This window comes from Lithobates pipiens, unplaced genomic scaffold (assembly GCF_037356315.1).
Source record: "Lithobates pipiens isolate NorthernLeopardFrog02 unplaced genomic scaffold, aLitPip1_a1.2 Scaffold_96, whole genome shotgun sequence".
Taxonomy (NCBI): Eukaryota; Metazoa; Chordata; class Amphibia; order Anura; family Ranidae; genus Lithobates; species Lithobates pipiens.
In genome coordinates, this window is record NW_027507919.1 from 133783 (window position 1) to 145751 (window position 11969).

At 46.0% G+C, this 11969-nt stretch overlaps 1 protein-coding gene across 1 annotated transcript; it reads left to right on the plus strand.

Annotated features, from left to right (window-relative positions):
- Positions 1-1863: 1863 nt before the first annotated feature.
- On the plus strand, positions 1864-8632 carry LOC143973776 (uncharacterized). The gene is made up of 2 exons (XM_077474623.1): positions 1864-2067; positions 6605-8632. The coding sequence occupies exon 2, from the start codon at positions 6960-6962 to the stop codon at positions 8526-8528; it is 1569 nt and encodes a 522-aa protein (XP_077330749.1). The 5' UTR covers positions 1864-2067; positions 6605-6959; the 3' UTR covers positions 8529-8632.
- The last annotated feature ends 3337 nt before the right edge of the window (positions 8633-11969 follow it).

Consider the following 11969-nt stretch of genomic DNA (forward strand, 5'->3'; position numbering starts at 1 on the left):
GACTCCAATCAGATATTCCAACCGCTCCCCAGCACAAAACAAGACGAGACTTGCTTAGTGCTAACATGGACTCATTTATTAGAACCAAAATGACAAGTATTTATAATACAATATAAGACTAAAACCTAATCTAATTAGCATGAGCTAATTATCTAATCATTGACCCAGACTAGTTGTCTGCGAGATAAGACTTTTCAGGGTAAGACTTTGTCTCCTAGCTCACTAACAATTCAATTGCAGGATAATTAACACAAACAACAAAACAACAATAGGTGAAATACTCTTTAGAATCTGTGTCAAGCCAGACTAGACTCATTTACACAACAGACAGGTGGCTGGAGGTGATGACATTAGCATCTAACAATTTGTGTCCCAACAGTGTGATTAAGTCTATTGCTAATATGGAAAATACATATCCATAGTCTGTGTGTCTTGGGGGGGACATGGACCTGAATCCAAGTAAAACCACCTCAGGGGTCCCCAGGCATACATCTCACAAAGAGCACCGTTCCCCCAAATGCCAGGGCCCATAATCACAAGGCAAGAGGCTCACATTCAGTCCCCTCCAAGAGCCTCGGTCCCAGCTAGGTCTGTTACATTTCTCCCCTTTTGACAGGAGACTAACACAGGAGGAGACCCCAGACGGGTTGACTTCGAATTTAGTCAGGAGTTCCAGTCCCCCAATGCTGGTATCCACACAGTACCCCAGATAAAGTGTCCCAAACAGAGCATTACTTACCCAGCCAACCTCTGCCTCTCTCGGAGAACACGCCCGCCGCTGGGGAGTGGCCTGGACTGGCACTTCTCCCTGGAGTCCTTTCAGATGCTGGAGAGAAGACAGGGAGACTAGGCTCACTCTGTAATGCTGTTGGGGATCTGGGCCAACCGCCAGCATCCCTGGGGTATACAAGTGGGGACTGAAGTCCCATCCACATTTGGTAGGTAAAAATCCCCCAGTGCTTGCAATGCATCTTCTCACCATGAGCCCCTAGAACTACTGCAGGTGTGGGGCAGAGGTCTTGGACCCTCTGTCCGGTGGCCAGCGCTGGGCAGAGGTTGGTAGCACGCTGACCTTTTGCCAGCACTTCTGCTGGGGACTCCACATCCCCCGCTCCAGTTAACTGTTGTGGCAGGAGGCTGGCTTCCTCCACTCCCAAATGGTGTAACTGCCATGGGGGAGGTGAGCCGGCTGATTCCTTTTCCATTCCCTCATCTGGCTGCTGGGATGACATTTCTCTATCACTGTCTTCCAGGTGCACAGATCTTTGCTGGAGAGGAAAGACTGCTTCCTCCACCCTGGCCAACTGTTGGGGAGGGACGACGAACACATTCTCTCCCTTCTCCCCCTGTATCCTGATCTGCTGCTGGGAAGTGACCACCACCTTGTTGTAAGGAGATTCCATAATACATTGCATTATTGATTGTTGATTCTGATTATTGCTTTTACCCTGAAGATATATTGCTTATATCAATACAATACAAATCAATACAGGATTGCTTATCTGCTTAAGTGATTTAAAGAAACTTTTCTTGATACAATTTAGAAAATCTATCTCATGACAGTATTGCTTAATAACTGAATATCTCATGGTCATGTCTATCTATTTCTGTTAAATGTCTTCATTTCAGGAAGCATCTGTTTGTGGTTTTCCTCTCAGTACACTGTTACTGGGTATGAAAGGGCTAGATTTGGTTTTTAGGAAGTTGTGGCTGGTCAGCAGACGGTAACAGAAAGTATGAAGTCATTGAACTGGAATAAGCTTTGAAATACAGAGGTTAAGATTGAGGTCACAAGACATTAATAATGTGCTAATGAATATTAATGTGTATAATTTGATTGGCCCCCAAAATTGGGGCAGAGTCTTGTAAAAATAGTATAAAACGGCAAAACCAGTATTAAAGAATTGTAACCATTTCAGCATACCAATCGTGTCTGTATGAGTCATGAGTTACCCGCCGGCGAGGTCCTCCACTGAGCCATCTCCAAGAGCCTAGGCCACAAAGAGAAGACGGGCGACCTAACAGTTTTGGTACCAGGAGAGTGGGGTCTGGCGTTTGTTTGAACAGGTAAGACACATTCTGCTCCTTTTTACCTATTTTTGGTAACTGGTGTTGGTGCTTGCCTTGTTCAAATAACCTTGTATATCCACCCACTTACATAACTGTGCCTTCGCAACGGGCTAGGCTGGCCCCTTGGGAGGTTAGAGGGGCTCGCAGGTATTTTGGTTTTTTTTTTAGAGTAGTCTGACTAGGCTGGTCTGACTGTATTGAGCAGGTATATATATATAAGTGTGTTTAAAACTCGGGAAGTATAGGATACGCCCGTAGTATAAGGAGTGGCTGAGTGGACGCCCAATCTTTTTGGGGGAAATATTGTGCACTTATAATAACATGTTGATGTAATGAACTTTATTTGGCCATTGTATATATATATATAGATTTTTGCTTGTTTTTCTTTTAGGTACCACCGTAAGTATTTAGGGTGTATTAGGGTGTATAGAGAATTAGAGATAAGTGTATGGTATATATATGTATGACTAACAACTGAATGTAAAGTATTGTATTGATTTGAAGGGTTTTTAAGGCATTACACATATATGCACTAAATGAACAACATAAATCAGGAACCCAATTGTAGTGAGATAGCGCCCGCCTGCCCACGTTGCACCTTTGGTTTACTGTTCCTTAGTGTTGACAGGACGAGGATCCTGCTTACCACTAGACCAACTGGGTTCTCATACCGACTTGGTGCAAGGGGAGTATATCCTACCACGAGGAGGGGTTTCCTATACCGAGTACTGAGGGTTAACCTTCATAGCTATATCAGCCCCACAGCAATAACAGACGAGGGGACATATTCACAAGTCAGGGAACAAATTATAGCCCAAACAGGTTGCTTTCATCTCTGTCCCTGTACTAGAGACACCCTACCAAGGTTATTAGATGGGGAATTCTGCAGCAACCCAGACCACGGCCAACCCATCCCCCTATGAGTATGTTAAAAACACACTACCGGGGCCACAGGTAGAACCTTTTTGGACACAGGTCAGAGAACGGTGCCAACAGCTAGGAATACATGACCCAGGACCACTAGGTCCCTGTTCAGAGGATGAATGGAAAGAGGTGGGCAAGGTGTGTCAGGTGCACAAGCACTCTTATCCACCTGGGAAATGGGAAGACACCCAGTACATGAAAGATTGTTACAAAACATGGAATAAATGCTTAGCCAAGTACAAAACAAAGTATGTAACTAAAGTCCCCACAGTAAAGCCTGTAAACTCACCCGCCCTATCTCAGCAACCTGAGGCACCACCACCCCCCCCTTATGTGATGGTTAAACAGGAAGATGGAACATTGGGTCCATGTCTTCAGCTGTATCCATCTTTAGACCCAGCAGTGTTGGCCACCATAGTGTATGGGGCAGCTGATCAGGCACAAGTTACACGATGGGAAAACGAAAGTAGAAGCAGGAAAGAGGAAGTCCGGGCAGAAGGTATACAAAGTAGGGAAGAAGAGAGGATTAGAAAAATGGAAAGGGAATTAGAAGAGAAGTTAAAAGAGCTTAGAGAAAGAAAGGAGGAAATAGAGCAGAAAATGTCTAGGAGGGAGGAAGAGCTAGAAGAGTACAAAAGAGAGCTGGATAAGAGGGAAGGTGAGATGAGAGAATATTCTGCGATAACTAAGGGAGAAAGGGATGGAAAGACCCTGAAAGAGGGGGAAGAGGAAGGAGTCGGGAAGTTGAGCCCCAGGGAAAAGGAATGGGAGGAGAAACAGAAAGAATTTAATAAGAGACAGCAGGAAGAGGAAGAAAGAATACAGAGGAAAAGGGAAGATTTAGAGGCATACGAAAGGAAACTAGAGAAAGAGGCAAGAAGGATTGAGGAGGCCAAGGAAAAGATAATTTCACAGCCATCCACCACACTCAGAAGCCAAACGAAACCGGCCATAAGCCAGAAACCCCCACAGGAGGAAAGGGAGCAGGGTGAAAGAGAAATAGACATGGAACAGGAAAGTCTAGGTGCCACCTTTAAAGCACCGCTTATGCATATAGGGGAGACGGAAGTCCATATTCCCCTACCTTTAGGCACACTGTCAAAAATAAAGGAATTATGCCCCAGCCCAAAGAAAAGCCCTAGGGAAGCTGGCGCTTTCCTTGCAAAATACAGTGCAGGGACAAGCTTGGATAAGGAAGATATAAAAGGGATCCTTAGTATAATTGACCCTGACAGTCCAGAAGGGCATCCCGTAGAGGCCTTATGGACAGCCCACATTAAGGAAGATAAAGATTGGGTATCTTTTTGGAAAGGCATGGGGAATCACTGGTCTACTATATACAAGGGTTCATCCGCACTCCAGGAACTCATCCTAGCAAAACAGGGACCAAAGGAAAAATTCTATGAATTTTGTACCCGGGTATATGGCTTGTGGAAAGCAGTAGATAACGCTACCCCCCAATTGTTCACCTCCACCATTATGGCTGGTGGCGATACGAAGGTGACACAGCTGCTTAAATTCACTAATCCAAAGTGGGCAGAACAAGCCCCAGATGAATTTATGAAGGATACTAGATCACGAGAAACATCAGGGGTATTTGAGCAGAAGGGTGGCATTTTTCCCTCCCTGACACCAACCCAGACTCTGCCCACCCACATAATGACAATGCAACCTTATCCACCAATGCAATCTTATCCCCCAGATCAGGCTTACCCACCAGACAAGGGATGCTTTAACTGTGGGGAACTGGGACACTGGAAGTCCCAATGTCCCTACAGAATTGGAACAAACGCTCAGAGAGGAAGAGGTAGGAATCTAAACACCACCGCCCCACATCGCCTTCAGGATATCAAGTATCCTCACCCACCACAACCCCAATACCAGCCTCAGCCTCATAGACCACCCCCACGCATCCCGATGCAGTGGCCATCCGCTCGGCGGACCCCACAATAGAGATGCCAAGAGAATGTCCCGTCCCTCAGCCTTGTGTGTTATAATCCATCGTGGAAAAGTCTTCCGCAGGTACTATTGCGGGTAGACAATCACCTGATATGTCTATTATTAGATTCAGGGGCTACATTCAGTAGTTTGAATGATGCCATATATGACACACCGCACTGTACTGAGGGAAACTCTATTGGTATAAATGGGACATCAATTACCCACCCCATCACTCCACCATTGCCCGTGGCTACTCCAGAAGGGCAGGAACTATGTACCCAGAGTTTTGCTGTCCTTGTGGATTGTCCAGTATCTTTAATGGGGAGGGACCTACTACCACCCTCCTCGGCACAGGTAGCAGAATTGGAGGCGCTCACAAGAGCTTGCATACTTTTCTCAGATCAGGAGGTAAACATTTACACAGATAGTAGGTACGCTTTTGGGGTCACGCATGACTATGGCGTAATATGGGCAAATAGAGGATTTAAAACTGCTGACAACAAGCCAATTGCGAACTCTACGCAAATTAAAGCACTCTTGCAAGCAATTCTTCTCCCAAAGCGGATAGCGGTCATCAAGGTAAAGGCACATTCATCAAATAACAGCAGAATTTCCAAAGGAAACGCGCTGGCAGACAGAGAAGCAAAAAAGGCCGCTGCCCTATACATTGGTCAGCCAGCCCCCACAACAATGTTCTTCAAAGAACATTTTACATCACCCAACTTTAAAACCATTGTGGCACAAATACAGGGATTAGCTACAAAGGAGGATGTTTCTTTTTGGGTCAAGGATGGCTTGACCAAGGACCAAGAAGGTCTTTGGTCAAAAGAGGGGAAGATATTGGGCATACCAGAAGCAAGCAGTGTTCTCATACTTTCCTATCTCCATGGTCCAGGACATATAGGTACCACCGCCCTAACAAACATATACACAAAGTCTTTCTGTACAAACAACTTAAATAAACAGGCAAAACTCCTCACCAGCAGTTGTATGACCTGTGCACAAAACAATGTCCAAGGGAAACATCATGGATTACATGGCCACCTGCCCCCACCCCTAGGTCCCCTAACAGATTTACAAATAGACTTTACACACATGCCCAAACAAAAAGGCAATTTGAGATGCCTTTGCGTGATCGTATGCAGGTGGTCAGGCTGGATTGAATGTATTCCGTGTACAGGTGAGACTGCTAAAATTGCTGCCAAATGCATACTGAACCATTGGGTTTGTAGGTTTGGAATACCAACGGCCATATGGTCAGACAGAGGACCTGCCTTCAGCTCCTCTGTTACACAGACTTTAGCTAAGCTACTAGGCTTACAGTGGAAACTGCACATCCCTTACCACCCACAAAGTGCAGGGGTAGTGGAAAGAATGAACAGGAACATTAAAGACAAGTTAAAAAAGGCTACGGGGGGCACCATGAAAGGATGGTTGGATTACCTTCCTTCTGTCCTATTTCAGATCAGAACAACACCACATGCCAGAACAAAACTCTCGCCCTTTGAGATTTTGATGGGAGTTCCTGCAAACATAGAGCTGCCCCTCTTAGATCAAAACACTGACATTAACATCTATTCCCAACAGGAAATGTACGTGAAAAATCTGGTAAGTATGCTACAGGAAATGAACGAACAAGTCTCTGTCACCTTTTCTCCTCTTTCCTCAGAGCCGACACACCCCTTCATCCCAGGAGATCAAGTGCTAGTCAAGCAACTGGCCCACAAAAAGAGGATCGGACCAATCTACTCTGGACCTTGGAAGATAGAGAAGGTTTCCAGAACTGCTGTACTGACCGATCTAGGAAACACCTGGATCCACGCCAGCCGGCTAAAGAAGTGTCCACAGCAACCCCAGACCCCAGACCCGCCTCCAGCACCCCAGGACTCCTCTGACCAGGAACAGCAACCAGATTTGAAGGACGTTCAAGAAGGCATAAAGCAAATCTCTCTGAACAACAAGACAAATCCCTCACCCACAGGAAGAAACGAGTAGCAGAACTTTGTACACAGTACCTGACAAAAATGATTTCCACTTTTGTGTCAGGAAAAACATTATGCTTCTGGACATGTCTGATTCTGATAGTATTCATACCTGTTTGGTTAATAGCAAATTGTGTGTACCATCCAGAAGATTCAGGGCTACTAGAAGGCATATGTGGGAAAGCACAGACAGCCAAAGCCCCCCCTAGTTTAAAATATAAAAGAAATATACACCCCACTGAACCCCCTTCAGGTTTCACCGACAGAATGTTGTTGTTGAAGTTTAAGTACAGTTATGCACAAAAGTCTGGTTTTGAGAAATGTTGGATATGCAGCAAACTCCACCCTAGTACAGCCAGAATCCCATTAATGGCCATTCCCTTAAACATCACTCCTTTCCTGAATGGAACACCCCCTATTGTTCTTGCCAATGTCATAAGGAAAAGTCCCAAAAAGCCCCTCAGTTTCCAAATCGTGGGTAGAAGCCATGCTCCAGATTGGTGTTTCATAATGGGAAACATTTCCAGGGGAGCTGAGGTGTGCAAATGGTCGAAACTTAATGTCTCCATGGCTTCCCTTACCGATAATTCATTTTTTCGCACCACAGACCCTGTGATAAATGCTACCATCTATGACCTTTTTAATTCCAGCTCCCACTCCCCGGTCACACAGTTATTAGCTCTGCTGATGGCATCTGGACATTCAAAAGGCGCAAGGACCATTGTTAGTCAACGACCCTTAGCATTAGGCAACACAACCTACATCTGTTGTGGCAAGCTCTGTTACCCATGGATTCCTGAGGAACCCCAAGGGTGGTGTTATCTTGCTAAAATAGTCCCTGTAATGGGAGTAGTGGGGGATAAAGGACAAGGACACCTACTTAAAGCTAGTACCCACCCAAGATACCCTCTAAAACACCATGTGAAAAGAGAAATGTTCCTAGAAAAAGATATGACCTGGGCCTGGTTTCCTTCCTGGACAGGATGGGGAATAGATTTGATGAAGAAACTAAACAACTACACTTCAATCATAGATGAGATCTTGGAAAAGGACTCTGAAGACATCACAAAACTAAACCTAGAAACCAGAGCAATTAGAAAACAACTAGAGCTACATGACCTGGCTATAGAAAGCATGAGTGCAGCCCTCACTGGCCTCTGTGAAATTACTGAGGACTATGAATGCTGCACCTGGATACATAACACGAGTATCGAGATCCCTGATTACTATGACATAATTGCACAACACAGAAAAGAGGTAAACAAGCTACAACAGGATGCAAGGGACATTGGGAAAACATGGGACCCTTTCTCTACAGGGTTCAGTTTAGGAGGTCTCACTTCATGGTTGAAGAACACTGCAATGACTATTTTCACCATACTGCTTTTTATATTGTTCTTGTATGCATGCTTCATGTTACTCAAATGCCTCTGCAGGAAGGGTAGCGAAGCACGTTCTGAAACCATGAAGCTGACTTCCATTTCCAGAGATCCCACTGTATGGTACGAGAGTCAGGAACATGAGGCCGGAGGATATGAATCCATGAGGCCTAACAGAAAGGTAGAGAATGACCATTTCGATGATATCGAATGGTCAAAGGGAGGATTGTAAGGAGATTCCATAATACATTGCATTATTGATTGTTGATTCTGATTATTGCTTTTACCCTGAAGATATATTGCTTATATCAATACAATACAAATCAATACAGGATTGCTTATCTGCTTAAGTGATTTAAAGAAACTTTTCTTGATACAATTTAGAAAATCTATCTCATGACAGTATTGCTTAATAACTGAATATCTCATGGTCATGTCTATCTATTTCTGTTAAATGTCTTCATTTCAGGAAGCATCTGTTTGTGGTTTTCCTCTCAGTACACTGTTACTGGGTATGAAAGGGCTAGATTTGGTTTTTAGGAAGTTGTGGCTGGTCAGCAGACGGTAACAGAAAGTATGAAGTCATTGAACTGGAATAAGCTTTGAAATACAGAGGTTAAGATTGAGGTCACAAGACATTAATAATGTGCTAATGAATATTAATGTGTATAATTTGATTGGCCCCCAAAATTGGGGCAGAGTCTTGTAAAAATAGTATAAAACGGCAAAACCAGTATTAAAGAATTGTAACCATTTCAGCATACCAATCGTGTCTGTATGAGTCATGAGTTACCCGCCGGCGAGGTCCTCCACTGAGCCATCTCCAAGAGCCTAGGCCACAAAGAGAAGACGGGCGACCTAACACTTGTCACCCTGAACCTCCGGAACTGCCACAGACGTGTGGCAGAGGCCTTGGACCCTCTGTCCGGTGACCAGCACTTCAGCTGAGGAAGTTCCTTGTAATTCCACAGATACTGCTGTTGGTGCTGGGCAGAGCACAGTAAAGTTTGGCCCTAATACCAGCTCTTCTGCTGGAGGCTCATCTGGTTCTCCTTCCTCAGCAGAAAAGTCTATCAAACCCCCTGTTTCTGCAACTGGTGTCTGGGGATAGAGTTTCACCATCTCCTGTCCATGGAACCCAGAAGATGCTATCGGTCCTGAGCAGAGGTTAGCAGAGCTCTGCCCTGTTGTCAGCACTTCAGCTTTGGAGATGGCAATCTCCAGATTTTCCACTCCCGGTTCTCTGGCATGCTGCTGGACAGGCACATTCGTCCATCCAAGATCATCCCATGCAGAAAAAGGGTCATCAAGGTCAGTCAGCACTTGATGGATCCGCCATAAGACCGCCGCGTCCCGCCTGGGACCAGGTTTAGAGGGGAACTTCAAATGAAACGTCCTCAACAGACGAGGTGCAAAGACCTCAGAAGCTGAAATCCACGACCTCTCCTCAGGACCAAAACCTTTCCAGTGCACGAGGTACTGGAGAATGCCTCTACAGAGTCGGGCATCCAAAATTTGGCTAACCTCGTACTCCTGATCATCCTCAGAGACCGGTGCTACGGTAGAGAGAGGACGAGAGAACTTATTGAGGATTAAAGGCTTCAGAAGGGCAACATGAAAGGAGTTAGAGATTTTGAGGCTTTTGGGAATCTGGAGTTTGAAACAAACCGGATTCAGTTTAGAAATTAGGGTGTACGGACCAATGAATCTTGGGGCAAATTTGAGAGAAGGAACCCGGAGTTTGATGTTCCTGGTGGAGAGCCAGACTTTGTCTCCTGGCTGAAGAGAAGGTGGCTTACGCCTGCGACAGTCAGCAAAACTCTTGAATTTGTTGGCAGCTTCCTGGAGGGAATCATGAACGTCAGCCCACATGGAATTGAATGATTCCTGAACAGTAGCCAAAGCTGGAATGTCAGAAGAACAAGTCATAGGAAAAGGGAGTTGAGGATGTCTTTCATAAACAGTGACAAAGGGTGTTTTCTGAGAACTGACGTTGACATGATTATTGTGGGAGAACTCAGCCCACGGTAATAGTGACACCCAATCATCATGATGGGCAGAGACCAAGGTACGGAGAAAGACCTCCAACTCCTGATTAACTTTCTCAGTCTGGCCATTGGATTGGGGATGACGAACGCCCGATGTTGCGTCTGATCGAGTGCGAGTACGCGTTGTGAGACGAACGCATAACGTTACACGTCGTAGGCATACGAACGCTGTGGCGTGCACACGACGTAACCCAGGCACCTTGCCTATTTAAACGTTCACCTGACAGTGCCGCATCGCTGGATTATCGTCAGCTTCTCCTGAGTACCTGTGCCCATGATTCCTGCTGTCTGATCTCCTGTGTACCGACCCGGCTTGTTTGACCTGCTTCTGTTGTTCTCCTGGCTCCTACCTCTGGCTTGTACCCGACGTCCCTTGTCTGCTCCCTGCACCCGACCTCGGCTTGGCTTGGCTCCTGCTCTCCGGTCTTCAGCTCAGGACCCATTGCTCCGACCTCAGGACTGATCTCCCGTGTTTGACCCTCGGCCTGGCCTTGACCCTGTTATTGGACTGCTGTTATCTCTCTCCTGGACTTCCTTGCACAGTTGCCTCCGGAGACTGGTTCACTCAGCTCTTTCATCTGCTGCTGCTACCTGGCAACCTGTGCTACTGTGGGCACTGCATCCCTGTGTCATCTTCAGGGTTGTACTGCACTCGGCCGCAAGGGGAGCCCTCTCAGCATCTCGGCCTCCCTCTAGATTGTGACAGGAGACAAGGAAGAGGAACAAAATGAACCATCTTGGAGAACCGATCGATTACTACCCAAATGGTCGTATTATTCTGCGACAGTGGAAGATCCGTGATAAAATCCATGGCGATATGAGACCAGGGCTCCTTAGGAATGGGCAAGGGCATGAGAAGACCAGCAGGGGCTTGAGTGGAAGATTTAGACTGAGCACAGACGTGACAAGCCTTAACATAGTCTTTAACATCCGAGCGGAGATTAAGCCACCAGTAGTGACGACTGATGAGCAGGAAGGATCGGAGGAACCCAGCATGACCTGCCACCTTGGAATCATGTCCCCACGAAGGATCTTAGTTCTTAGCTCCGTGGGAACAAAGGTCTTACCAGGAGGAATTTTTGATTCCAGGGTGGTAGAATGGGCAACAATGCATGAGGTAGGAATGATCGGCTCAGGATCAGGGTTGGACTCCTCCTCCAAAGTGTCAAATGACCTAGAGAGCGCATCAGCTCGACCGTTGCAGGAACCAGGTTTGTACGTAATCGGGAATTTAAAACGAGAAAAGAAGAGACTCCACCTGGCCTGTCTGGGGTTTAGACGTTTAGCATTCTGTAGGTTCTGTAGATTCTTATGATCAGTAAAGATCGTTATGGAGTGAGGGGAACCTTCCAAGAGATGACGCCACTCCTCCAACACCAATTTAATTGCGAAAAGTTCCCGATCACCAATGGCATAATTTCTCTCTGCCTGAGTTTTTTTTTGGAGAAGAACGCACATGGTTGACGTTTCTTCAAGTCCTGAAGAAGCACAGCTCCCACCCCCATCAAAGAAGCATCTACTTCAATAAAAAATGGGTCCCCAGGATTTGGTCTCCTCAAGAGAGGTCCAGAGACAAAGGCCTGTTTCACATCGTGAAACGCAGAGACAGTCTCGGGAGGTCAGTC